Source organism: Acomys minous (genome assembly GCF_964271855.1).
Source record: "Acomys minous genome assembly, chromosome: 6".
NCBI classification, from domain to species: domain Eukaryota; kingdom Metazoa; phylum Chordata; class Mammalia; order Rodentia; family Muridae; genus Acomys; species Acomys minous.
In genome coordinates, this window is record NC_140487.1 from 31,305,202 (window position 1) to 31,331,621 (window position 26,420).

General features: G+C 35.5%; 1 protein-coding gene across 9 annotated transcripts in view; it reads left to right on the top strand.

Annotated features, from left to right (window-relative positions):
• Positions 1 to 26,420, top strand: part of PCLO (piccolo presynaptic cytomatrix protein) — a 322,564-nt gene that overhangs the window by 264,729 nt on the left and 31,415 nt on the right. For all 9 annotated transcript variants that reach the window (XM_084786068.1, XM_084786071.1, XM_084786069.1 and 6 more), the window contains 2 exons: positions 14,871 to 15,012; positions 20,359 to 20,426. In XM_084786068.1, coding sequence (XP_084642194.1) covers positions 14,871 to 15,012; positions 20,359 to 20,426 — 210 coding nt within the window. The remainder of the gene's footprint in view (positions 1 to 14,870; positions 15,013 to 20,358; positions 20,427 to 26,420) is intronic.

Consider the following 26,420-nt stretch of genomic DNA (forward strand, 5'->3'; position numbering starts at 1 on the left):
ATACATGCTAGTTAGAGCTGCCACAACAGAAACACTTGGGAGAAAAACAGAGTCCCACACTGGAAACACTGTAAGCCGGAAGGGAAAGCATTACCAAATAAAAGCAGAGATTGCCTGGAAACATAAATGTGTGATGGGGTTGGGCTAGTAGGAAGGGCTTTCACTGTTCCTAAACTCTCTCTCCAGTCCCCTTGTCTGGTCTAGTTGATGATCTTCTGAGATTGTTGCAGAGAGGAAGGTAAATATCATGAGGACCTGCTTTGGATCTCACAGCTAGCATAAGAAAGGAGAAAGCTGACAACTGTGGCTAACTTAACAGCACATCCAGAGTTTTCATGCAATGTAGTCACTGCCCACGACAGGAATCAAACTAGAGTTGCTTTAATTTTCTTCTAATTTAGTTCAAAATCACATGTTAAATATAATTTGTCAAAAGTTGACATTTTTATTATATAATTTCCACTTCTGAAATAGTCAATTTTACATATCTGCTATAAATTAAAATGATGCCTTTCATCTGCCTACAGTATTTCTATTTATTCTCAGAAAATGTAATACATCTAATGTGTCCCACTCACTCATAGCAGATATGTAAGACCAATGGTTGTTTGAGGTGACAGAGTGAAGCGCCATTGAGGGTTTCTTTAGATTTCCATTTGGCTAAGGAAGCAATTAGCTTAAACACAACACTGAGTGTGTGTTTCCCAGTCCAGTTTAAAGATAGACACCAGAGTGCAAGGTTCCTTTCCTTTGTTGTTTTCCTAGAATACTCTGAACATAGTTAAAACACTACTTGCTGCCCAGGCATAGTACCACATGCTTTTAATGCCAGTACTTGGAGATAGATATTCTATTTTGAGTTCCAGGACACCCAGGGCTACATAGTAAGAAACCATTCCCCAAAAGGAGATGAGGAAAAAGAGAAAAAAATTCACTACCTACCTTTTATTCTATCAAATAAGGCCAGTTGGCCTCATGTTACCCATTGTCTTGTGTAAGATCCTGCATTGACTTTAGGTGTCACAATAATCATATTTCTGCCTCATTTCAAGCCTTATTTTTAATACTGTGGTTTCATTGTTACTATATACTTATTGGTAAGATTTTAATCATAGCTTTGTTCTTAAAGTTTGTTTGAAAATAATTTTAGTCCTTTTTCTCTGAGTAATGCTCAAATATATACTTTACATTTAAAGTGCCAAAACTGAATAAGAAGTCATTTTTATTGATTTCCAATCAGAAGGAAAATTATTTTTATATTTATTTTGCCCTTTTTAATGGTATAATTCCATTTCTAAAATATCAATATAGTCTTGCCCCATTTTTATAAGTTATAATAATACAAATTAACAATAATTCTTTTCCAGTCTTTATCATAAACATACTATACAACTAAATTTATGTAAAATTCAATTGATCTGGAGAGTAAGATGGCCAGTATTATGAATAGACAACAAATTATTAAATCCCTGTTTACTCCTCACTTTCCACAGAAGTAGTGATAATATTTTATGGGACTAAAATTCTATCCTTTCAGTCCTCACAATGTAGTTCATGTAATTCCATTTGCACTCTGAAATTTGCAGTCTATTTAAATAGTTCCTAGCATTGTACAAAAGGTAGTGTCATCCATTTCTCATTTTATCACAATAAGTGGATGATGAAGTCATTCAGGTGTTCCATCCTGTCCTACGGGTGAATAATCAGGTGGTCAGAGGGTGGGGTGCTGAGCCCACAGCCTCACGTCCAAGCTGTCCCTATAATCCTGTCTACAGCTCTGAAGTCTTGAATTCTAAACACAATCGTTCCTTTGAAATAAACCTCTCTTACTTTAGGTTAAAACAATTTTGATTTGCTTATTTTTAATCACTAAACATCTTCTGAAGTGGCTAGAACTGGCAGCCAAGAACAACTTTTACATTCTCAACCTACATGACACCACTCTTCTGCAACAATGGAAGAAACCTTCCCAGTGCACAAACCACAGAGAGGCAGGAGGCAGAGGGCAGGAGATAGGGGGCAGGAGGCAGGAGGCAGGGGGCAGGAGACAGGGGGCAGGAGGCAAGGAGCAGGGGGCAGGAAACAGGAGGCAGGAGGCAAGGGGCAGGGAGCAGGAGGCAGGAGGCAGGAGACAGGGGGCAGGTGCACAAAGTAGGAGGCAGGGGGCAGGGGCCAGGGCTTCAGAGGAAGCTGTGTACATATCTAGAGATATTTCAATCAAAGCTGACAAAATTGTCCATAAAGAGCTTTTCAGATATTGTATAAGCTTCTCAGCAGATTTATGCTTGAACTAATCAAGCAAGGATTATGGAATAAGCAAAGGATCGTTTTCTTTCCCTCTGAAGTTTAGTTGCCATCCAGAAACCTGAGGGAAAAGTTAGACCAATTGCACCAAATCATCCTGATGCCAATGAGGTATAACTGGATTTTGATTTGTAATAAGAAACCTTGGGAGGTGTTTTGTTTCTTTTTTTTTTTTTCTAGATTCCTTGTTTGAACCCAGGCTCTGCATTCATAGCAACCAAGAAAGAAAGGTTAAGAAGGAATTTGGGTTACTTTTCCTTTTCTTTTTTTTTAATATAGTTTTTTTTCCTTTTTTATTAATTTATTCATATTACATCTCAGTTGTTAGCCCATCCCATGTATCCTCCCATTCCTCTCTTCCTCCCACTTCCCCCCTACTCCCTTCCCCTCCCCTAAGTCTGTGTCTGAGGGGGACCTCCTGAATATGCTCATACGGTATCAAGTCTCTCCTTGGTGACCTATTATCTTTCCTCTGAGTGCCACCAGGCATCTTCATCCAAGGGACATGTTCAAATATGGGCACCAATTAGATAAGATTGGGGGCGGGGGCAGAGAGACTATATAATCCAGGTAGGCCTGAGACTGGAGTAGAATGCTACATGAATATATAGTTTTAAAGATCATACCCAAGCAAATGCCAGTCTTCTTAAAATCTTGACAGTTCATTTACTTTACAAACTATTATTGATTTTAAGGGCAATTTGCAGCCGGACACTATTTTCCTTTGACACTAAGATTTGAATTATGCATCTTAGTTTCAGAAGTAGGTAGTGTGGAGTAAGTAGACATATCCCTCCTACAGAGTAGTATGTAAGGTGATTTGGACTAGATGAAGAGATGAGGTGAGAGAACATAAAGATAAAGAGATACATAAGAGATAAAAGAGAAAGTTACATTGCCTGTTGGTTGGCCCAGTTGTAAGCCTGAAGCCTGAAGCTACTTTCCATGGATGGCTGCTGGAGATACCACTGTCAATGAAGCTCTTTGCTGCACCTGATAGAGAGCGATCCTTGTCCTGTGCCCTACCAAGCCATCGAGTTGCTTTCTCGGAGAGGTGGCAGTGGGTGGCTGGTTGGGTGAGGTTGGAGTCTGGGAGAGAAGAGAATTGTTGCTTACAAACGTTAGTTGCTAACCCATGTCTCATTTTTTTCTGACTCAACATAGAAAGTTTTGTCCCAAGAGATTTAGTGTATTCTATTTCTGAAAAAGACAGGGCCTTAGGCAAAGTGAAGCAGAAAGCAAGACAAATGAAATAGTCATTTGTGGGTGGGGTTGTCTTTATTTTGTATGTAAATGGTTAATAAACACAAATTTTACGTTCTTCAATTCAATGTATTTGTACAAAAATAAAAAGCCAAATTTATAAAATAAAACCCTTGGCATTCTGAAATTATAAGAAAATTGACTTTACAATCACATAAACAGAGTAAATATCCCTGCCCCCAAAAGCATGTGAAGGTCAATATTCAAGTTGTTCGAAATTTTCAGCTTTCACCATTCTCTGCCTGTTCTGTGGGATGGGGGATTTCTTTGTCTGTCAAAATCAAAATGCCTTTTGAAAGCTTCCACATTTTAGAATGATTATGCATATATTTTCAATATTTTGTAAGTATTTAAGTTTATTGCCAGAAATCTCTGCTGTGCATGCAGAGTCACAGGCAGTGACTATGTAGTTCTGATCAGATAATGCTCTTATTGATGTACTTTCCTCTGTGAAGGTGAAGACATGATTTCCCATCAATAGGTGCTTTTGTTTTTTTTTTTTTCTAGTCATAGCTATGGGTCTCCAACAAATTATTCACAAAATTTGCATTGGTCAACTCTGGGAATTTTTATTCTTAAATGAATAGGACTAGCAATAGCCACTGGCCTTAAATATAAAACTACCAAAACTTGTTTTCAATGGTGCTATACCTTAGCATCTTGACTACCTCTGAGACTAAATAATAAAGATGAGAATATTGATCCATGATCTAAGAAGACCTAGTTTAAGAAAGAAGGAATCATTAAATATTACTAATTTCTGCAGTGGTTCTTATCCTTCCTGATGCTATGACCCTTTGATACAGTTTCTCATGTTGTGGTAATCCCTCCACCACCACCATGTAATTGCTTTCACTGATGTTTCATCACTATAAGTTTGCTATTGTTACAAATTTTAATGTAAATACCTGTGTTTTCAAGTGGTCTTAAGAGGCTCCTGTAAAAAGGGTCATGACCCAAAGGTTGAGAACCACTGGTCTATGGCAAACAATAACCACGAAACCAAGTTTTTAAATATAAATTACTTTACCTTGGACTCCAGCATATTACTTTAAAAACATTATTCAACTTAACACCAATAAGCTAGAGCTGAGAAAATAAAGCAGGCAGGTAAATAAAAGAAAGAATCATGGGACACAGAGATCATAGCCCAGACAGAGTATGGACAGTAGATAAGCTAAGATGTCACTTATGGGGCCAAGAGCTTTCGCATTTAGGAGGAGGAACCATGGAGTCACCAGGGGAGAAGAAAGTAATTGACAAGACACTGTTGGACAACTTAACAATATTGCCTAAATTCAATATCAAACAACACAGCAATTACTTGATAATTATATACACATTCTAAAACCATATTATACCCTTTTCTATTAGACTAGGTCAAAGGAGGTGAAGGTATAAAATATGATGAGGAGAATCTTCATGTATATTGGATCAAACCATCAAAATAGTATTTTTACTTTATTGCAACATATGTTTTTACATGCATGTGAATGCCAAGAAACTACAAAAAGTTTGTTTCAGAAGGTAACATCATGAATGCAGAATTTCAATGGGATCTTGAATTTATTTGAATGTATCAAAATAAATGGCATAGATATGATTATGTAGCTTCACACTAATGAGAATTCATATCTACATTCTTCAATGTGATTAAGTATATTGAAAATACAATTCATAAATTGGTAGTATTTTGACAAAAAATAATTAAATATTACAAGTAGTGGAAGGTAGAAAAAAGTTAAGCGAAAAATACAAGACAATAAAATGAAAGGTTGTTTTATTTGTTCTTATAAAGAACGTGGCAGCAAAATCTGATTTTCCTAATTGAACAACTCAGTTTAGAACTACATGCTTTCTAGTTCTGTGGGTCTCTATTGTCGCTTGATAAACTGAAAATGCAGAGTGCAGTGACTCACATTTCTCTCAGCATAAGTAAATCTATTATACATCCTAAGTTTAGTTGTTTTAATGTGTTCTTCTTGCTAATTGTATTAGTTACTTAAGTAAATTACTATAGGGTTAATATTTTAAATCTACCCAACTATTAATTTATAAGAATATATTTAAAGGCTTCATATAGAAACAAACCTTTGGGAATAATTTATATCGCTTTTTTACTTGCTAGTTATCCTTATTTACTGTGTCTGTAGCATAAAAATAGTTGTTTCTCTTTTTCTTTTGTTCAAAGCAAGAAGAAAAATCATTTTGTGTTAAATACACTTTCTAGTTCTGACCACACTTAGTTGCTAGAGTCATAGCATTCTGAGTGAAGCAAGTTCTGAAGAAAAAAATGTGAATGAAAAGTATTCTTAAATGGTCAATATATGTGACAGTACCAGATGATTGGTGACTGTCAAGAAAGCTTTTGCTAAATGGCACCAATTTTTGTTCACAATTAATTCTCATTTCATCACTGTAGGCTTATCACGCTAATGCGACTACTCACCAAGAAAGTCCAGAAACTCTTTTTGGCACTCTGTACAGGAAATCAAACTGTCATGTTAAAATAGTAGTCAATTTTGATTCTCATATTTTCTCATGTACAGTGAAGCTTACAGTGGCCTCATACAGTTTAAGAATGTCATATCTTTGATTTATAATAATGTCAATCTTTTCACATTTTCATAATTTTGGCTTTCATAAATATCAGAATATTTAACCTGCATATAATTTCCCTTGGGATTAACTATTTTTCAGGATTTTATACATGTATATATTGTGTCTTTATCACTATTACCCCCACATTCCTTTCTCTAGAATGCCTTACCTGTCGCTCTAAGCATCTTGTGCTTTGTTCAGGCTTTGAACCGACTTACTACAATTGGTGCTGCCTGTATGCACATGGCTACAGGGCCGGCTGCTAGAGCATGAGCTGTCTCCAGCAACCACATCCTTGAGAGAATATAACTCTCCCCACTCCAATAACCAACAACTGGCTTTTCACCAAGGGGTGGGACCGCAGGAGCCCCTCCCCCATCAAGGAAGCTATCATGAAACCAAAGTGTATTAGATCTGCCACACAAAATTTTACACACAATCCTATTTTTATATGACGCGAAGACAAGACGATAGCGAGAACTTCCTCTTCAAGGCCTACTTACCTCATCTGACTCTCAACTTTCTGGGTCTTATTTACCTTTAATACATTTCATGCCATTTCTTTCTCATCTCATCTAATACTAATTTATAATTTTAAAGGTTTTCAAAATCACTTTTTCAAATTTTATTTTAAAAATATTATGCTTCTCTGGCCATCAATTGGATTAAACTATGATCATATATTAATATATTGTTCATTATTCCTGAACTCTGATTGGTCAGTGGCCTGTTGGCTCTTATGCTGTGCCAAGTCCAGGGCAGACTGAGAATACAGTATAACAGAAAAATATATTGTATTTCTGTTCATACTGTTCATATCTTGAAAAACATGTGTATCATATTTTTTCTTCATTTTCTTAAAAAATTAATTCTTTAACATAAAATATGGGAAACATTATCATCTTGTATCAAATCTGAAGAGAAATGGAAAAGCATGGGTTTATGGCCAGCGTAGGCTATAAAGTAAGTTCTGGGCAACTCTAGCCTACAACGTGAGACACTCTCTCAAAAATGAATAAATAAATAAGAGGAAGTGAAAGGAAACATTGAATGTTTCTTACGATCCAATAACCAAAAAATAGAATTTTACCAAATCCATTACTTTTCATGTTCATACATGTATTTGTTTAAGCATATTACATTTCAGAACCTCTTCAATTTGTGGTATTACTACAGCAAACAAGATAGAAATCTCTGTCTTGAGATGCTTCCATACTTGTTAGTAATATTTATTTAAACACCCACACATGCACACACACACACACACACACACACACATGCAAACACACAATATATCATTCTGGGAAAAATTGTAAAATAGGAGAAACTTTATTTTATCTAAACTCATGCAAAATGGAGATTGATGTGTAGTCAATGACAAGTTTATATGCAACCAAACTTCATCATCTTTAGACATATCTGAAAAATCATATTTAAATTTTTATTATTTTTGAAATTTTTGTATGCTGTGTTTTGATTGAGCACACTCCTCCCACATTTTTTCTCGGATTCCCCTCCCAATTCACCCAATTTTGTCTCCTGTTTTTAACCTCATCAAGGCCAATTTGTGCTGCACAAATATTCTTGGATATGCACCCTTCTTTTGGAGCATGGCTGACTCAGGAGGGCTACAACTCTCAGAGAAAACTGACACTCCTCTTCTTGGTAGATAACAATTGCTGACAGCTCTGTGAATATGTGTGAGACTTCATGGCCATGGCCACTCTCTGGGCTGGGGTTTGGTCTGGCTTGCACTACACAGGCTTTATGCATGCTGTCACAACCAATGTGAATCCGTCTGTGTAGCTGCTTTTCCTTGTCCAGAAGACACTCTTTCCTTGTAGTCAGCTACCGACTGGCTGGTACACTCTTCATGCCCTCTCTTCAGCAATGATTCCTGAGCCTTGGGAAACAGGACTAGGGAATATTCACTCCATCAAAGGCTAACCATTCTTCAGGCTCCTTCTCTCTGTGCCTTGGGTTGTTGTGGGTCTTTGTATTAATCACCATCTACTATAACTAAAATTTTCATTGAAGAAGACTAAGAAACCCATTAGCTGTGTCGTACTCTCTGTAATCCATTAAAACCAACTGCATAAAAGCAGTGACTGACGATGATCTCTTTAGAAATTTAGAAAAGAAGCTAGATCTCCCGGTTCTACACAGGCAGTTATCAAACATTTATTAAGCTTACTCTTTACAACCACTGAATAAATTTAAATAATATGAAAAATATTATTCAATGTTTGATGTAGTATTACCCACATATGCTTATTTGCTATTATTAATTTATAACTTCTACTGGATATGTACTCCGTTACTTCCTTTGAGTTGAGTTTTATAGATTGCAGAATGGTGGTGGCTAAAATGCTTCCCTAGCACATATGAAAGTTTGGATTCAATTTCTATAATAACATAAAAACAAAAGCTGTCTGGTGAACAAAATGATAATCAGAATTTCAAGGCTCTTAGCATTGGTACCTTCTCAGCTCAGTGCAAGCTGTATAAGATGCTATCTCAGAAATAAATAAATGAATGAATGAGTTATAAAATAGAATTTTATGAAGCAACCATTCGAATTTCACCTAACGATAGCATCTTGGTTATCAAAATATTTATTATCACTACTTCTTGTAGCATTTTAAATCAGTTGGCATACTACCAAGTAGTTTCTTTTTTATGAATAATTTTTGTCTCTGATTATCAGTTGTGAGAAATACATGTCTGACGATGTAATTTAAGACCATTGTCAGCAAAACACGAGAGATAATATTTCTCCTTCGAACGCATATCAAATTAATATTGAAAAAAATTAAGAGTTAGCCATGAGAGTGAAATTCTCTAATGTTCTCTCATTTAAACATGTTCATTTTAGCACCAGTGTTTTACTGATAGAGATCTTTGTTGAATTAGAATATTAGTGAAAAACCAAAACTGCACTTGAAATAGTCTTGATTCATTCTATTCACCTGAATGTAGCTAAAATTATAATTAGATTTATTCAAGATAAAATGCATTGACTTTCTTAATTTTATTTAATGTATCCTACTAAAACCTCATTCTACCATTCACTAATTTAAATTGTGGTTAGGTTTTTTTCTTCCAAAATCAGTTCTAAATTAAATGTTTACAGAAAAGAAAGATGTTTTAAAAAGAAAATCATAAGATAAAAAGCAAGTACTGTATTATATAAACCATTATGGAAAATTTATATAAAGAAGCACCTGTCATCTTACTAGCTTAACTTCACTCTCATTTGATATGTTAAAGCACAGCTTTACTTCTGTAACAGAAAGGGACATTAATCTGTTTCTATAATGCTGGAATTAATGATTAGTGAGTATAGAAAACAACTGCCAGCTTCTGGTAGTATTAGATAAAACAGAGCAAATTGATCATTAAAGTGTCTTAAAATTTTCATTCATGAATACAATATATATGGAAAGGAGGGACATATGTCGATTCAGTGTGCTACCAACTTTTCCTAGACAATACCAAAGGATACATTTACCTCCATTTCCATCTATGGAAGAAACTCTGCGAATGTGGAATAATTTAAGTGTCTTTGTTTATTAGGAAGAAAGGTAGCAGAACTTCAGAATCATGGTTCACATAATGATATAAATACAGTTTAGTCATTTGTATAGGAAATATTTATAATGACTGTTAGATAGTCAACTAACAACTTTTTAAAAAGATGTTTCAGTGACATCTTCACTTCAATCGCTCAACTCCAAGATTTGCAAGTGATTGAGTTAGGTGACAGAGATGCTTATTTTCAATACTTTTCATTGTGGGAACTTATAATATGGGATATGTGCACACTCCTGCAAATAACAGTGTGGAAGCTTTCTATGCCATTTTCTAGTTTATAAGCTAGAAATATGTTTTAAAAATTGATAACAAATACACTGAAGTCGATTTGGGAAAGATTTAGCTTTTGAAATATAAAATTCAACATCTCTCCTTAAATCAATAAATCAATCCCTGAACTGTAATGGGAAACACCCAAAAATGAGACCAGACAAGATTCAAAGTAAAACATACTCAATAATGCTAGTCGTATTTGAACTTAAAAACTGACATTTTTCAATTCTACATTCAATGAGCATTTTAGAACATGAGATAAACTTCAGAAGTAAGTACAAAACTAACAGCAGCAGTAACAGAGAAAGAAGGGAGGGAGGGAAGAAGGGAAAAAGGGAGGGAAGGAGGGTAGAAAAGGTCCCTAAAGTTAAAACAAGGTTTTAAAAAATCCTTAGAACACATGATTTCAGAAAAAGATGAGGTCAATATTAATTGATTCATTTCTTGTAATTTCAAACATTTTCAAAATAGTACAGACCACGTCTATAAAAATAAGATGTAGTATTGGATAAGGAAGTAATTCAGGAAGTCGCTACAAGCTACCAACATAAATTATTGCAAAATATTTGTAACTATGTCTCTGCTTCAGCAGCTGTAAGACCAGAACCACGAAGTCCTAGGCTAAAGGCTAAGTCTCTTCTAAACACTAAATTCTAAAGAAAACAAAGCCCTCAAAGTGTTTGTTTGTTTGTTTGTTTGTGAAAAGTAAATGTAATATAAAAGAGAATTAGCAGCTTTGAATGCTCCCATTACCTTGAGATATAATGATTTGTTAATCTTTGCAATTAAAGGCAAATGATGGTTTAGAGTAGGTAAGTAACCCTTAGCATTTTTTAATTAAAAAATAATTAATTCTTTTTGTAAAGACTTTGCAAATTATCTTTTTCAGTTTTTTTTATTTTAGTTCATTAATATTACATCTCAATAGTTATCCCATCCCTTGTATCCTCCCATTCCTCCCTCCCTCCCATTTCCCCCTTACTCTCCTCTCCTATGACTGTGATTGAGGGGGATTACCTCCCCCTGTATATGCTCATAGGGTATCAAGTCCCTTCTTGGTAACCTGCTATCCTTCCTCTGAGTGCAACCAGGCCTACCCATCGAGGGGACGTGGTCAAATATGGGGCACCAGAGTTCGCACGAAAGTCAGACCCCACTCTCTACTCAACTGTGAAGAATAACCTGTCCCTTGGCTAGATCTGGGTCGGGGTTCGATGTTTACTGCACGTATAGTCCTGAAGATACAATCGTAGAACTCGAAACAACCATCAAAGAAAATGCTAAACTCTTAGCATTCTTAACCAGTTCCTAACAGCCAGGATCCCCCTGCTCAGTCTGTTTTGCAATTTGCTAAGGTTTCTGGGCACAGTGCTGCCATCATGTGGCAGCTAGGCTGATAGCTTTGCATAGTCAAGTCTTCTGGAGAGGATGAGGCAACCCAACAGAGATAACTAATTGAAGACAGATGTGCTTTCAAAGAGACAGTATCACATTTAATTAGGATTAGTCACCAAGAAGTAATAAAACACAACGACACTGAACCATAAAACAGCCAAAGACAATAAAGAGGTAAAAGATAATTTTACCCCCATGAAGGTAAAGTGTTTACCTGAAATGCCTCCTCAATAATCAAGTATCAAAAGGGGATGGACATTCTCAAATGTTGCCCTGTTGACATTAACAAGTTTCCCTGCCTCCACGGGTGTATAGCAGTCAACCTTTCCTGTAGTGGGTACCTTGTTGTTTTGTTTTTTGTTATTGTTGTAGTAGTTGTTGTTTTAGCGAAATTAGCATTTCAAAATGGAAGTATGTATCTAAAAATAATTCCAAAAACTAGGTTTCATATTTTTGAAATATTTCAACTTGCTTGTAAAAAGACCAATTTACTTTGCATTACACAGGTGCATAGCTTCATGGATTGTATTATATGTTTTCTGAAACTGTTTAAAACACGAGTAAAAGCAGAATTAGACTAGTTTAAACTGTTATTTTCAGAATCATAAAATCATGGAAGGCTAAGCTTTTAATGGTTCTGTTATTTCGCTCAAAATGCAGAAAAAATAAATCTAAGTTCTTTGTCTGTTTACCAATATAGGAAACAACAAGCTCTAGCATTTGTTATGGTGATTGCTCCTATATAATGTTACTATACATATTATTTTCTGTCATCATCCTAATGCAAATATTCATATGCTATACATGATCTGTAATTAACTTTTGTTAAACATACATCTATGCCTTTCAGCACTCATTATACTAGCACTAAATATCTTTCATCACTCAAACCAGTTTTTGAGGACACTGGGATTAAAAATCTAGTCAGATGACTATATTTTTTCCATATGGTATACCAGATAAAAATTGTCGTAACTTATTTTAATAAGCTACAAAAATTGTTTTCAAAAGGTTTCTTTGGAAAAATAAAGTAAAAATGTTTCTATGTTAGATGCCACTTTTATGAGAAATATGCATAATTTCTTTAAAACATATTATGTATAAAATGTCAAATACAGCCTGCTAATTCATTAAGGCATTCTTGGCATTTGGTTAAGGAACAATGGCATTGCTATTTATTCATTCATTTGTTCATCAAATACTACTTCACCACTGTTCAAAGGCAAATGTGTAAGGATTACCAATGATGCAGCATTAATGTAACAAATATTCAAGGTAGAGAGAGGTCATCTCCATAAGTGATGCAGTGATCATGAGCAATGGATCCTCCAGACTTAAGAGTTGCTCTGAAGGAGAGGGAAAAAAAAGACGCTTGACGCAGGTGATGACTAAAGTTGAAATGTAGACATATGTATGTTCTATAAGGTTGCAATTTCTGGCATGTAGTGTGCTTACTCTTGGATTAAAAATTGTTTTTAAATAGTAAGATTAATTTGTTTTCAATTATTATCTATTAATTACTGCCTTTGAAAACAGGACATTGAGGTTTTTTGGTTTTTGTTAATGAAATTAATGTTTTTCTTTCAATGTTGTACTATCTACTATTAAAAATCTAGGGAGATGGGTTATTTAATGCCATTTTAAAGCATAAAAACTTTTTCTAAATTAATGGGATAATCTGAATTATTGTTAGTTGATTATGCTGTTTAATTGTTATATACATATATATGTGTTATAATTTAATATTCCAGCCATGTCCCCTTTATATTTTAAATTATCCACTTATAGTATTTTCTTTAACACCAAATATGCAATATAGGTTTCTTTTATATAAGATGAATAAAATGTTTAGCAAATATTAGATCTATTACTTTATACAAATCTCATGCTATATAGATAACTAGTATTTTTATTGCTGGCTGACACTCATAACTTCTTTTAAGTAGCAGTTTCCAACTTATAAGCATCAGATATGTAATTGAGTTTTATAAAAATCTCTTCCTAGTTCTCCTTTTGTGGAGGAGGAATTCTGTCATCATTGGAATAGATATACAATTACTTGGTAGCTTGTAAGGATGTCTTATTGCTGTAATGAAGACAGAAGAAAAGTTAAACATTTTACAAGACCTGACAGTAGCTACTCTGCTTGTCCTCAGTTTTCCATCCAATTTGAGTTTTCATTACAGACTATAATTGTTTTCCAGACTAAAACTCATCCTGTTTATACATTTCCTTATATACCTCATAGTATGAAAAGATTATTAACCCTTCACCCAGTAGCAAGAACACATTCACATACGAGACTACTGATGGAACAGGGATATGCTTATAGAGGGAAAAGATGCCAAAAAGTCTTGCAGTTTGTAACACATACAGACTTAGAACCCAGAAAAAAATAATTGTCAAAGACCAGGTAAGATCAAAGACATTAGTGAATAGCCACAGACCATAAATCCCAAGAAAAGAAAGATAGGAGCTTGGCAATTAATATCACAGGAGAAAAAGTAACAAACTGCTAGGCTCCAGTTTTATACCATGCTACATCCCCATCTTAAAGAGGTCACCATTACTGATGGCCTTGTTTCCACACAAGAAAGCTTAGGGTATCTGGAGAATGAGTATAGATCAGGAAGGCAAAAGGTTGCTCTCTCTAGCAAGGGATGCACACCAAGAGCTTCAAATAATTGCTAAATAAGTTCTTCCTCACAAAGTATGAGATGCACTGTCTTTCTTCCTTCTTTGTGCATGGCAGCTCCTCCCACCCCGAGTCTAGAGCTCTACCAGGTGAGAGAGAGTGCTGTGCTCCTGCGTAGCATATAGTACAAATGTGAATGCTATGCTTCCATGGGTACAAAACGGAAACTCTCAAAAACCCTGAAACAAGTCCCCATATCAATTACAAAATCCCGGAGGGGGAAATAAAACACCTTTAGGTTGAAAAAAGAAATTAGAATACCAGGTGAGTTGGTAGAGCCGCGTGTAAAGTCTCTATTCTGCCATGCAATTCTCTTATAAAAAGATTTTCTGGTTAGTGGCTATTAATATGTAAAGTAATTACCCAATTAATTTTATTCTGTTCTTAGTACTACCAGAGTATCCTAAAATAGTTTCTGTGTGGGTCTCCGAAATTCCATAGCACTGTTGTAGTGATGTACAAATAATAGCGGAACAATTACATGCTATTTGAGGCTAACAATGGGAGTGGTTTTTCCAGTAAGTTTTTCACGTGTAATAAAAAAGTGAAGGGATTCTATATTGCCTGTGTGTATTAACGGCTAAAGAAATGAAAAGGAAAAGCAGGTTGAGGAACGAAGAATGTTTTTGTTTCTGCTGGTCCTTTCTAAAAGTAGTATGTACCTATGCAATTTTTACATTTGGAGGAGAAAAAAAATGAGCTTCACTTGTTGACTGTGATGTTAACTCTCCCCCACGTCATGCAGCAAAGCCCGCCAATCACCGACCTGCAGAGAGCTGCGTGTCTACTGGCTCCTCGGGCAGCAGCGTTGGCAGTGGGTTTAGCATGGACAGTGAAGGAAGCAGCTGTGTGGCAGGGGAGACTAATCTACTTCCTATCCCAAGGATGTAAGTGGTTCTTTTATTTAAAAAAAAAAAAAAAGGGAGGGGGGCTCCAATTTTAACAACATGGTAATTCATTCTTAACATTTCACGGAAGAAAAACGAGGTGATTATCCATTCTGAATCACTGTCTCTGGACGTCTGGGCTGCTGGTGCTTATATAAGAATCAGTTGTTCAGAGTCGACCGGTTCACTTCAGTTAATTCTAAAGATGAATGCAGATCACTAGCATGGTGACTTCATCTGCACCGCCTGCGTTTAACATAAAATCTGTTAGGATAATAACTGAGCTAGGCCAGCCCGCAGTTCAGAGGAGCTCCTCACACAATGACCAGACACCAGCGCTGGTATTTGACGTCAACATAGGTTCATTTTCTTCGACTCAGTAGATATTTCACATTTGCGGAATTCATATCATCTTTGAAACAAATGACAAATTGGAAAAATCATTTAGACTTTTCAACTCTAAAGCTCTCTACAGTTAAAATGAAAGATTCTGAATTTCCGCCCCCCCACCCCCCGTGGTTTACAGAACTTGTTCTAGAGCTAGGAATATAGCTTACACATAAGTACACTTAACCTCGTAATAGTGCTTTCACAACTCATGCAAAGCTGAAGCGTGTTGTGATCGGGTGGATTTTAGATACATTGTAGTTTATGTCTGTTCCAGTTTCCAACTCTGAACTTCAGACCTTTCATTTTCCTTTCCGTGAGTTAGTTCGTGGCTTGGAAAACACCAGTAAGAGGGCCACAGCATGCACAGACTAAGGTGTAAGGACCCGGAACCTCGGCTTCAGCAGTTTCTAATGTTAAAAGGAGGCTATTTCACAGCATGTGAAAAATATATAAAAATGACCTTTTATGACAGAGCTGCACTGGACACAGCTACTCCTGTGAACTTCCGTGTTGCCCCTTGCTGTTACTGTGCTACAGTGCACGGTGGTGTTGCTGTGACAGAGAGTATCTAAAAGGACAGTCATAGGTCTTTTCATTTTCGCCAGTTGTGTGGTCATCTCTGGAAGTGGAACTGGAAGAATTCTCCAAAAGGGGAATTTATTCTTTTCATACAAAATATGGAAATATTCTCTTTGATCTCCACAGTAATTCTTTTAGATACTGTTTCATTTTAGGAGAGAAAAATAATAAGGAAAACAGATTCTTACAGGGAATAATACATTTATTTTAATAGCTTTAAGTTATATTTTCCAACTTAAAGGAATTCTTATTCTAGTACCAGTTTATCTGAGAGATTTCTTATATGACTTTATCTTTCAAATTTAATTTGTGTATTCAATAAAAGTGGTCATATTTCATCAGTTCTATTTATTGGAAATCATTCCTAAAAATAATCTGATTTTATTAATGTTTCACCTCTTATAGTTCTGCCGAACTAATCAACAGGAGTTTAATCAAATTCATTATATTTCTTTCTAGATTGTGAGTATCTTAGGAAATTATGAATATTGTACTACAAATAATCTAAAAATCTCCTAGTCAGCGTGTAACTTTCAGACTATAATTTAATAATGATGTTAAGGTTATTACTTCCAGATATAAAAATGTCTTACTCCCTCAGTGTCTGAATGTCTGGGGTAAAAGATTAGCATGTTCCCAATTTGTTTGTTTGTTTTCTTATTTCATATTTTCCCTTTAAACAAATTCCTCTATAAATTGTGTGGGAGACAGCCATTTCACCATATGAACATAAAATATTTTCCTTTTAACTTACTATATGACAAATGTAAGAACTATTTGTTCCTTCTTTTCAGTGTTTCCTTGTATCTCACACAATTGTTGTTTGACCTAGAGCAGATGTTCAATAACTATTCGGTGACTGACTTTGACATTTAAGATATATCATATGCTATCTGAATGTTCTGAGTTGAAGTCAGTTTGCTGATAATGCAGGAAAATTGCCTGCTGCACACATCTCACAGGTACATGTCCTCTGCACATCGTTTAACTGCACCATGTAAGTGTGCAGAAAAATTTTGCACATTCTTCAAGGTGGATGTACTGCACATTTTGATGAATGTCTTGAAGTTTAGGTGGAAGCAGAATATTCAGATATCACTAAAAATAAAATTGATGACTCTGATATAAATTTTTAATTATTAACATTAACAAAATTATAATATTTTAATAAGCCTAGGCATAATACAAAGATACTCATTTTAAGTACTCTGTTATATGGGTAATACTAAAGGTATCCTCATTCTATACTTTTGCTTAGTAACAAGAGATAGATATCTTTGATTCATTCTTCCAGCAACATACTGCAGCTAAGCTCTAAGCTTTCATTTCTGCTAACAGTAAAAGAAGGAGCTGCATTAGGTTTTTTTTTTTTCAACCTAACTGATTTTATCTTAATGAAACAATTAGACAAACTGAAGCCCTGTGCATGGCTGAACAGGAGATATAGCTCAGTGGTAGAGCAACTACCTAGAATATGCACAATCCTGGGATTAGTTTTCAGTATAACAAAATTAAGGAAATGAAAATTAAGTTCTATATTGTTTTTGTAGTCAGGACTATGAATTCACATGGACACAGTCTACATATGCACATAGATCATACATAGATATGCATGCATTACATATGCACACATACAAACGTTAGGAATTATATAATCTATATGCATGTGGGTCTTGTGCTCATAATCACTAAATAAAATTCAGTGCTTAAGTATTTGATGTAAAATTGCTGCAATCGAACCATAAAATGGCTTTGAAGATAAAATAATTCCTAAATTTTCAAAGTTTCATCTATTCTTTTTCTGGGTTTTGCTTTATTTTGTGCTTTTGTTTGTTTGGTTGTGTGTTTGTTTGTTTGTTTGTCTTCCAAGACAGTTTCTCTGCAAAGCCTTGGCTGTGTAGCCTGGAACTCACTTTGTCTTTAAGCTCATAGAGATCTTTCTGCCTCCAAAACGCTGCCAGCCTGCAATCTTTTCTTTCTTTTATTCTGCCTTTCTGTTTTCTTTTATATACAGAAACATTTTAAATTCTTGTCTGGAATAGAATGTCAAGAGGAGATTTTTAAAAGAGATGCTTGAAATGATATAATATGATTCTTACAGTTACAACTTTAGTGGATTCAGCAAATCAAAAACATTTTTTGGTAATTAGAATTGTCAATAAACATTTCTGCATCAGAACTACATTCTCATAGATTGGGTATTGAGGTATTCTTTGTCCCATGCTTCTTCCAGATTCTACCATGTTTGAGTTTTATTCCATCATGTTACGATAGAATCTAAGTATGTCTAACAACCATTCCCAAATCCACCCTATGTCATGAAGCCTTTCCTCTGGCTGAGGTAACAAGACACAACTACAGCGTTTTGGCTGCTACCCAGCCAGCATTAATATCACCGTTTTTGAAGTACTGTCAAGTCCTTATCCAGTTGGCTTGATCAAACCTTTGAGGCAGAAACTAAAAGAGATTTTTGATTAAATTCAAAATTTTTAATTTTATTATCTATTTGTTAGTACATTATATTTATGAATATCTATTTACTCAGGCACTGAGCTCAATTTTCCTAGACCTCTCCCACTGCCCTCTTATAAAAGAAGACTCAGTCTTCTCACTTAGCTGCCACACGGCAAGAGACCACAGACCCATAAGCAAAGAGCAGTGTGACGTAAAACCAATTTATTTAACACACAAGAAAATATAGAAAGAACTTAAATTTTTCATTAAGTAGGATGAAAAGTCTATATTTTAAAAACACATTACAATGTAGCTTTTTTTTATTTTCCAAGTTAGACAAAAATTTATCTGTTGGTGGAATTCATATAAAATCTGAATAAATATGTGTACTGTGTAATGTTCAAGCCAAGATAAGCATAGAGATTTTTCTCAGACATTTCTCATCTGTTTGTGGTGAAGATGTACACAATCCCTTTAATAACTTTCTGGAATGCTTTCTTGTTAGTAGTTTCAGTCAGTTTGTTGTATAGTAGAATACTGGAAGCTATTTATCTGTAACTAAAATCCCATTAAGCAGCCTTGCCTGTGTCCTTCCCACTCCTTACTCTCCCAGCCTCTGGGAACACCATTGTCATATATGTGAGATGGACATTTTTGGATCCCAGATATGAGTGAAATATAATAATACTGGTCTTCCAGTGCTTGCCTTATTTCACTTAACTCATTGCATTCTAGCTGTGGCAAATGACAAGATTTTAATTTACTGACCTATAAGTAGGTTGGACACTGATACTTATTAATTATTATAACCAGAGTTTCGGTGAACTCTAGATATTGAACTATAGATATCTATAACATACTGGATTTTTTGTATGTGTATTCCCCTATAGGATTGTGTGGCCACATGGTAGTTTGACTTTTGATCTTTATTGAGTAAGAAAGCCATCATTTCAGCATTACCTTGAGGATTTTTGTTGTCTAGTTATATTTTTATAGTGTTTGTGACAGCAAAAGCCGTGTCATATGTAGAATATAGCAGGTTATAGCACTCCTTCCCACCCCCTGGTTTGTATAGTCTCTCACGCTCCTTAAGGTGTGTGAAACACGTCACACTTATTCTCAGTACTTTGAGGAGTTATGAGACTCTGCATGGACCATGGCACACTGATAGGATTTACTTTTAATTTTTGATGAAAGTTCATACTGTCCATAGACTCAAAACATCTATACTGATTGAAGTTCCTAAATAGTGTATGTGACTTCTCACTGCTCCACACCCCTGCCTGAATTAATATGATGTGTCAAAGCATTTATACCCGGTGATTAGTAATGTTCAATTTTTTCACATTGGCCACTTGTTTTTATTTAAGAAATATCTATTTAAGTTACAAAATTATTTACATGTTTTATCTAATTCAGTATTTACCTTCTCACTGAAAAGGCTGTAACACTTCGTTATTATAAAGATATAGCTCTCACTTAAGTTAAAACTTAAAAAGGTAGATGTTTAAAAGTATGGATAGGTTTGACTGGATAGATAGATAGATAGATAGATAGATAGATAGATAGATAGATAATGTAGTCTCCTATTAATGTGAGCATTTTTAAAGTTTTCTGTGTGTTGAAAAATAGTTTTTAAATAAGAGAAAATTTGAAAATTCATGAGTGCAATTTTTATAAATGAGTTTATAAATAAAATGTGTTGATTTTTGTGATATTATGTTTAGACTGACTAGGAATAATAATGAAGTTCCCATTCTAAAATTAATGTGATATAGCATAATTAACTACTTGCATATTTTCCATACAAATCATCCACTGTTGACTCTGAATATATAATATCATTTTTTTTTGCTTAAAATTTTACCTCATTTGTATTAGAGTGAATCATAACCAAAGATGCCACTTTTTTCTCTGAAACAGAGGAAAAATGGGGCAGAATGGACTAGACCCTGTGAAACAGCCAGGAATGGGAGCAACAGACACAGAGGGTAAGTGACCTTGACGTTCTTGAGTTGTGCCGGAATCTCCATGCGGCATTATAAACTCGTCTAGGTGTAAGTGACAAAACAGCCAATGGTGACTCGTCATCTAATGAGCAAGAGTGACTTCGTGTGCAGCACCTACTTGTTCAATTTCCTCAATCATACTTAAATATTCGAAACTTTGGGGTGCTGAAGCCTTCAAGAGGATCGTGGAGATAAAGGGAAAGAAAAGCTTAGTGGGATAGAATAGAGGACATGTGATTCAACCAACAAAGCCGCAGCCAGATGGAGTCTTACATTGGGCTGGGAAATAATATCCACATGGAAAAGAACGAAACTAAATCTCTATCTCTCACTTTGAAAACACTGACTCAAAGTGCAGCAAAGGCCTCAGTGTGAGAGCAGAAGCTCTGTAGCTGCCAGAGAGAACACAAGGAGCAGATACAAGCCTAGGCAAGGACGTCTCATGACAAGGACGCCAAAAGCCAAGGAAATAATAACAGGAGTTCACAAGTGAGATTGCATGCAATTTAGAAGCTTCTGTACATCGCAGAGGAACAAAAGCCTGGCATAATTAGTGTCACACTACATAAATAGCTAAATATAATACATCCTGGCCACAGTTTCCCCTCCCTCCGCTCCTCCCAGTTCTCCCACAACCCCCACCACACCAGACCCCTCCTCTTCCAGAGAGCCATTCCTCAATTTCCCTTTAGAAAAGAGCAGGTGACTCAAGGATAACAACTGAACACAGTTTAACAAGTTACAATAAGACAATCTAACCAATCTGAAGGAAAGAAAAGAGTCCCAAGAGCAGGCAAAACAGCCACAGATACCTTTAATCACACACACACACACACACACACACACACACACACACACACACACACACACACACACACCAAAAAACCCCCACAAGTTTTAAAGTTTTAAATTTTCTCTAATTTATTCAGTGCAAGTTTGAAGTCTAAAGAAGGCTTTTTTAAAGTATATGTCATGAGTTTTGACCATATTTCTTGTTCTATTTCCATTCTGTTCCGTCTCCTACCCCATCCCATTTGACACTAATCACCTCCCTCCCTACAGATTTTCTTCAGCTGCTTAAATGGTGTGTGTGTGTGTGTGTGTGTGTGTGTGTGTGTGTGTGTGTGTGTGTGTGTGTCTAGAATCTATAGATTACAAAGGAAGAAAATGTGACACTGTGTTTAGGTGTCTGGTTTGTTTTCTTCATTGTGACAATCTCCAGGTGCACATGTTTTCTAGAAATGGTCATGGGTTAACTCTTCTCTGTGGTTGAATACAATGTTATTCTTTACATTCACCATATTTATTCATGTGTTAATTTTATGTGAGGTCCTCAGGTTGCTTATTTGACTTAGTTATTTTGAGTAGTGTGCCTATAAACATGAACTTCGTGATATATTGAGTAAATATATGTCGTATACCTGGATTATGTGATATTTCTACTTTCAATTTTTTAGAACTTTCATACTGCTTAAATAGTGGCTTGACTAATTTACATTATCAACAGTAATGTATGAGTATTTCGTAATGTCCTGTATCCTACCCAATATTAGCTGTTGTTAGTTTTCTTGATGGTGCTCATTCTAAGTGTGGAGATAGCAAACCCAATGTAGTCTTTTGATGCATTTCTCGGGTGACTTAAGATGTTAAATGTCTTTATATGTTTATTGGTAATTTTTCCTTCATTGTTTGATGACTGTTTCTTTCATCACAGCATTTATTGATATTTATGTTATTTTGTGATTAAAGTTTAATATTTGTTATCCTTTGTGAACTGCCCCTTTCAATCGCTTTTATTATTAATACATTACCTCATTTAATTCTTTAAGTAACTTGTAAAATAAATAGTGTATATTGGTATTGTATTTAAGGATTAAAAAATCACAATTTACATGAAGCTATAATTTAATTGAACCTAAGATATGACACCAAATCTTCCATTTTTAAAAAATAGAGTGATTGAGACATGGTTTATGAGATCACTAGAGAACACAAGTGGACTTGCTTCAATTCTGATCTGTTGTGAGATATGTGAAGTGGCTTCTCTGTCTACAAAGACCTCATTTTGTAATCCCTGGAAGAAAAGATAGTTTCCTCATGGTACTAGAAGATGCCAGGTTTTCATGGCTTCTCGATAAGATATCTTTGGCTCATTCAACATCTGTATGTCTTTTACCTGTTGCCATGTTCCCCAAAGTCCCATCCATTTCCTGGTCCTGTCACACACACACATGCACACACACACACACAGACATATACACACACACTCACATACACATGCACACACACATGCACAGATAAAGAGACAGAGACAGAGAGAGACAGAGACTTCACGCAAACTCAATTCTTTCATATATATTATTCAAAATCCATTAGATGATCCAGCATACAAGTTCATTGCAGATCACACTAAGTTATGCAGTTATGTGCCACCAGGAAAATAGAAAATACTCTATGTACCTAAATGAGAATATTTATATAGCTGTGTAGAGCCCACGTTGGTGGTGTGAGTCTGGGAGAGTAAAGCCTAAAACTTAGGTGGAATAAAGTCTCATGCAATCTCCAACTTTATCTGCTTTATTCAGAGCATCAGACAGTTTGAGTTTGGAGGATTAAGAATAGTTTCCTAAGTAAGATATTCACTCCCTGAAACAAGTCACATGTGGCAAAAGCATGTTTTCCATACTGGCTCATGAATAACAACAACTAAAGGAAACTCGCTCCTACCCACTACACCTGCTCAGAGCACAAAAACACCTTCTAAGCAAATTTCTGTGTTTTAACAGAACTGAAGCCATAGACTCTTGTCTTGTTTTCTTGGAGTTTTCTCACAAGCATTAGGACTTGCCCATCACATGAATCCATTCTTGAGCTGTGTTCCAACATACAGATATATAAACTGAAATAAGAATATTCTATAAATACATATGAATATAATCAATGGCCTTTAATTACTCATGATTCTAGAATTCAAGTATAAAAATAAGCAGAGCTCCTGTATAATTTTAGACACTTAATTCCACCTTTCTCTTAACCTTAATGCTTATAAGTAAACTTATTCTGCGTGAATGTTAACACTGCTCACTCCACGTTGCTTGCTTGTTTGCTTGCTTCCTTCCTTCCTGCCAATCCCACACAAAATATGTTTGTTTTCCAAAAAGAGGCCAGAGACTGCTTCTTTTTATTTAAACTTGTGAGTCCGTCTGTCTATGCTTCGGTGAACTGACCTTGGTCACCAGTGCATCTCAGATTAGCTGTAGAACAGAGGGGCGGGGGTTGAGAGTGTGAACAGAGAATATGTAATGCAATGTGAGGCATTTATAGTTATGTCCCCTTTGGGGCTAGCAGAACTTCAGACAAGTTGTTTTGACCTTAGCTAAGACTGATCTTCAAAATAATCAAATTTCTAATTTTCTTTCTTTTCTTAATTTTTATTTCAGTAATTTATTCAGACTGCATCTCATTTGTTATCCTCTCACTTGTAGCTTCCCTCTACCCCTCCCTCCCTCTTTCATCCCTTTCCCCTTCCCTAGGTCTATGACAAAAGGGGATCTTGTCCCCCACTATAAGATCACAGCCTATCAGGTTTCTTACTGGTAGCCTGCTTATGCTTCCTCTGAGTGTCACCAGGTCTCTCCACCAAGGAGAAGTGGTAAATTAGGGGGCACCAGAGTTCATGTCCGAGTCAGTCCCTGCTCTCCACATAATTGTGGAAAATGTAGTATCCATTGGCTAGATCTGGATAGCGGTTCTGGCTTTAGTGCATGCCTTGACCTTGGTTGGTACAGTAGTTTGAGCTCACCTGCCTTGAACCAGATCTGCCAGCCTTAATGGTCTTCTTGAAGGTTTCTAGGACCCTCTGGATCCTTCTATTTCTCAATCCTTCCTTACCTCTCTCACCTAGAGTAGAGTCCCAATAGGAAATCCCAGTATCTATCCCAATCTCCGGCTAAGTGAAGACATTCAGGGGACATCTCTGTTGGGTTAGTGTCCAATTATAAGTGAGTATATGCCATGTGTATATTTCTGGGTCTGGATTAACTCCCTCAGTATGATCATTTCTAGTCCCATCCTTTTACCTGCAAATTCCAGGGTTTCTTTGTTTTTAATAGCTGAATCGTATTTCATAGTGTAAATGTATCACATTTCCTTTATCCATTCTTCGACTGAGGGACATCTAGGTTGCTTCCAGTTTCAGGCTATTACGAATAAAGCTGCTGTGAACGTGGTTGAGCATATGTCTCTGTTGTGTGTTGGAGCATCTCTTGAGTATATTCCAAGGAGTGGAATAGCTGGGTCTTGGGTCTATTCCCAGTTTTCTGAGAAAGCACCAGATTGATTTTCATAGTTCTATAAAAGTAGGTTGCAAGAGAAACATAAAAGATAGCTAATGTGTGAAGAAATCCACAATAATATTAAACATATAGAAACAATCAAATTAGGAAGGTTATAGAGAGTAGAGAAAGGGAGATGGGAAGCAGCAGCAGTCTGGCATGATAGAGCCTGTGCACATAGAAATATGAAGTCATCTTTGCTGTGCCTAAGGTATACAAAGGACACATGTGCTGTTTGCTTTGTCTGGTGCAGATAATCGCTTTCTTTCTGTTGTCAGGCAACACAAGCACCCAGTTCAATGGAAGAAGAAAAATGCACAAAACAAAGTCAACATAATTTGGTTTTAGACAAAGTCCATGGTTTTCTCATAGTGCTTTTGTTCCCTCCAGTCCTTCATTAGGTACCAGAAAAAGAAGTCAGCTCATTAAAATATGACAGATTAGTGCAGTATTTTATTTCACCTTGAAAATTTAGCATTTCTCATTTAAGTTTTATTGAGCATCTCAGTCCATTCTAAAGAAAGCTCATCCATGAAGATGTGACGTGATGTGTTATATATACATATGTGTGTGTGTGTGTGTATATGTGTGTGTAATATTTAAATATACAAATATACCAAACTCTATCATAGAGTTTGGGGTCCCCATTTATAGATAACTTTGCCTATAGAGAGCTCCTGCCCAGATGCTGAGGTATTTTGATCTAAGGACTCTGTTATTGTTATATATGAAATCACACCATGCATTAATGCTATGAGGGGGAGGGAGGGTAGAAGACAAGATACAATGCAATTATTGTATATTTATATAAAATTAATGTAAACCTATAACTATTACATGAATCTTTTTTCTCCTGACATTTTATTATTTCTTTTATATAGATATATATATATATATATATATATATATATATATCTTAAGTACACTCCTAACAGTGGCTAGTATATTGTTCTGCTCTGGGTAAAAAAAAAATACATATTTAAAAAATTCAAAATAAAAAAGTGTAGGACAAAAGTTATTCCCTTTAATGAGCAGATGAAAATATAGGAACATGAATTTGAATGCTCTATCTTCTCTCAAGATAAACAAAAAGACATTTTTATAAATCACATTCTCCAAGTGTTTCCTCTCTTAAATGGAAAAAAATAGATGTATTAAGTAATATGAATCTGTTAAGTAGGTTGGAATACACTAATGGTCTATGTAAAGTATTTATTTAATGTTCACTCCCCTTACGCCACCCCCTACCTTCTCTCTCTCTCTCTCTCTCTCTCTCTCTCTCTCTCTCTCTCTCTCTCTCTCTCTTTCTCTCTCTCTCCTTTCGCTTTCCAATTCTGGATATTTTTCTTTCATTGAAAATATGTTTATTTTTATGCACCTAAAGAATATAATTATATAAAACAGAAACAAATTATTATAGAACAAAACAAACAGAATAAAAAAGCCAAAGAAAGAGTACAAGAAGGATGTATAGCTGCAGAGACACGCACACTCACACACACAGGAATCCCATAAGAACACAAAGCCTCAAGCCATAATATACATGCAAAGACCTGTAAATTGAAAAAACCAAAAAACAAAACAAACAAACAAAAACAAACCAAAGCCCAGGCAAAATTTTATGGCACAAAGAACCTACAAA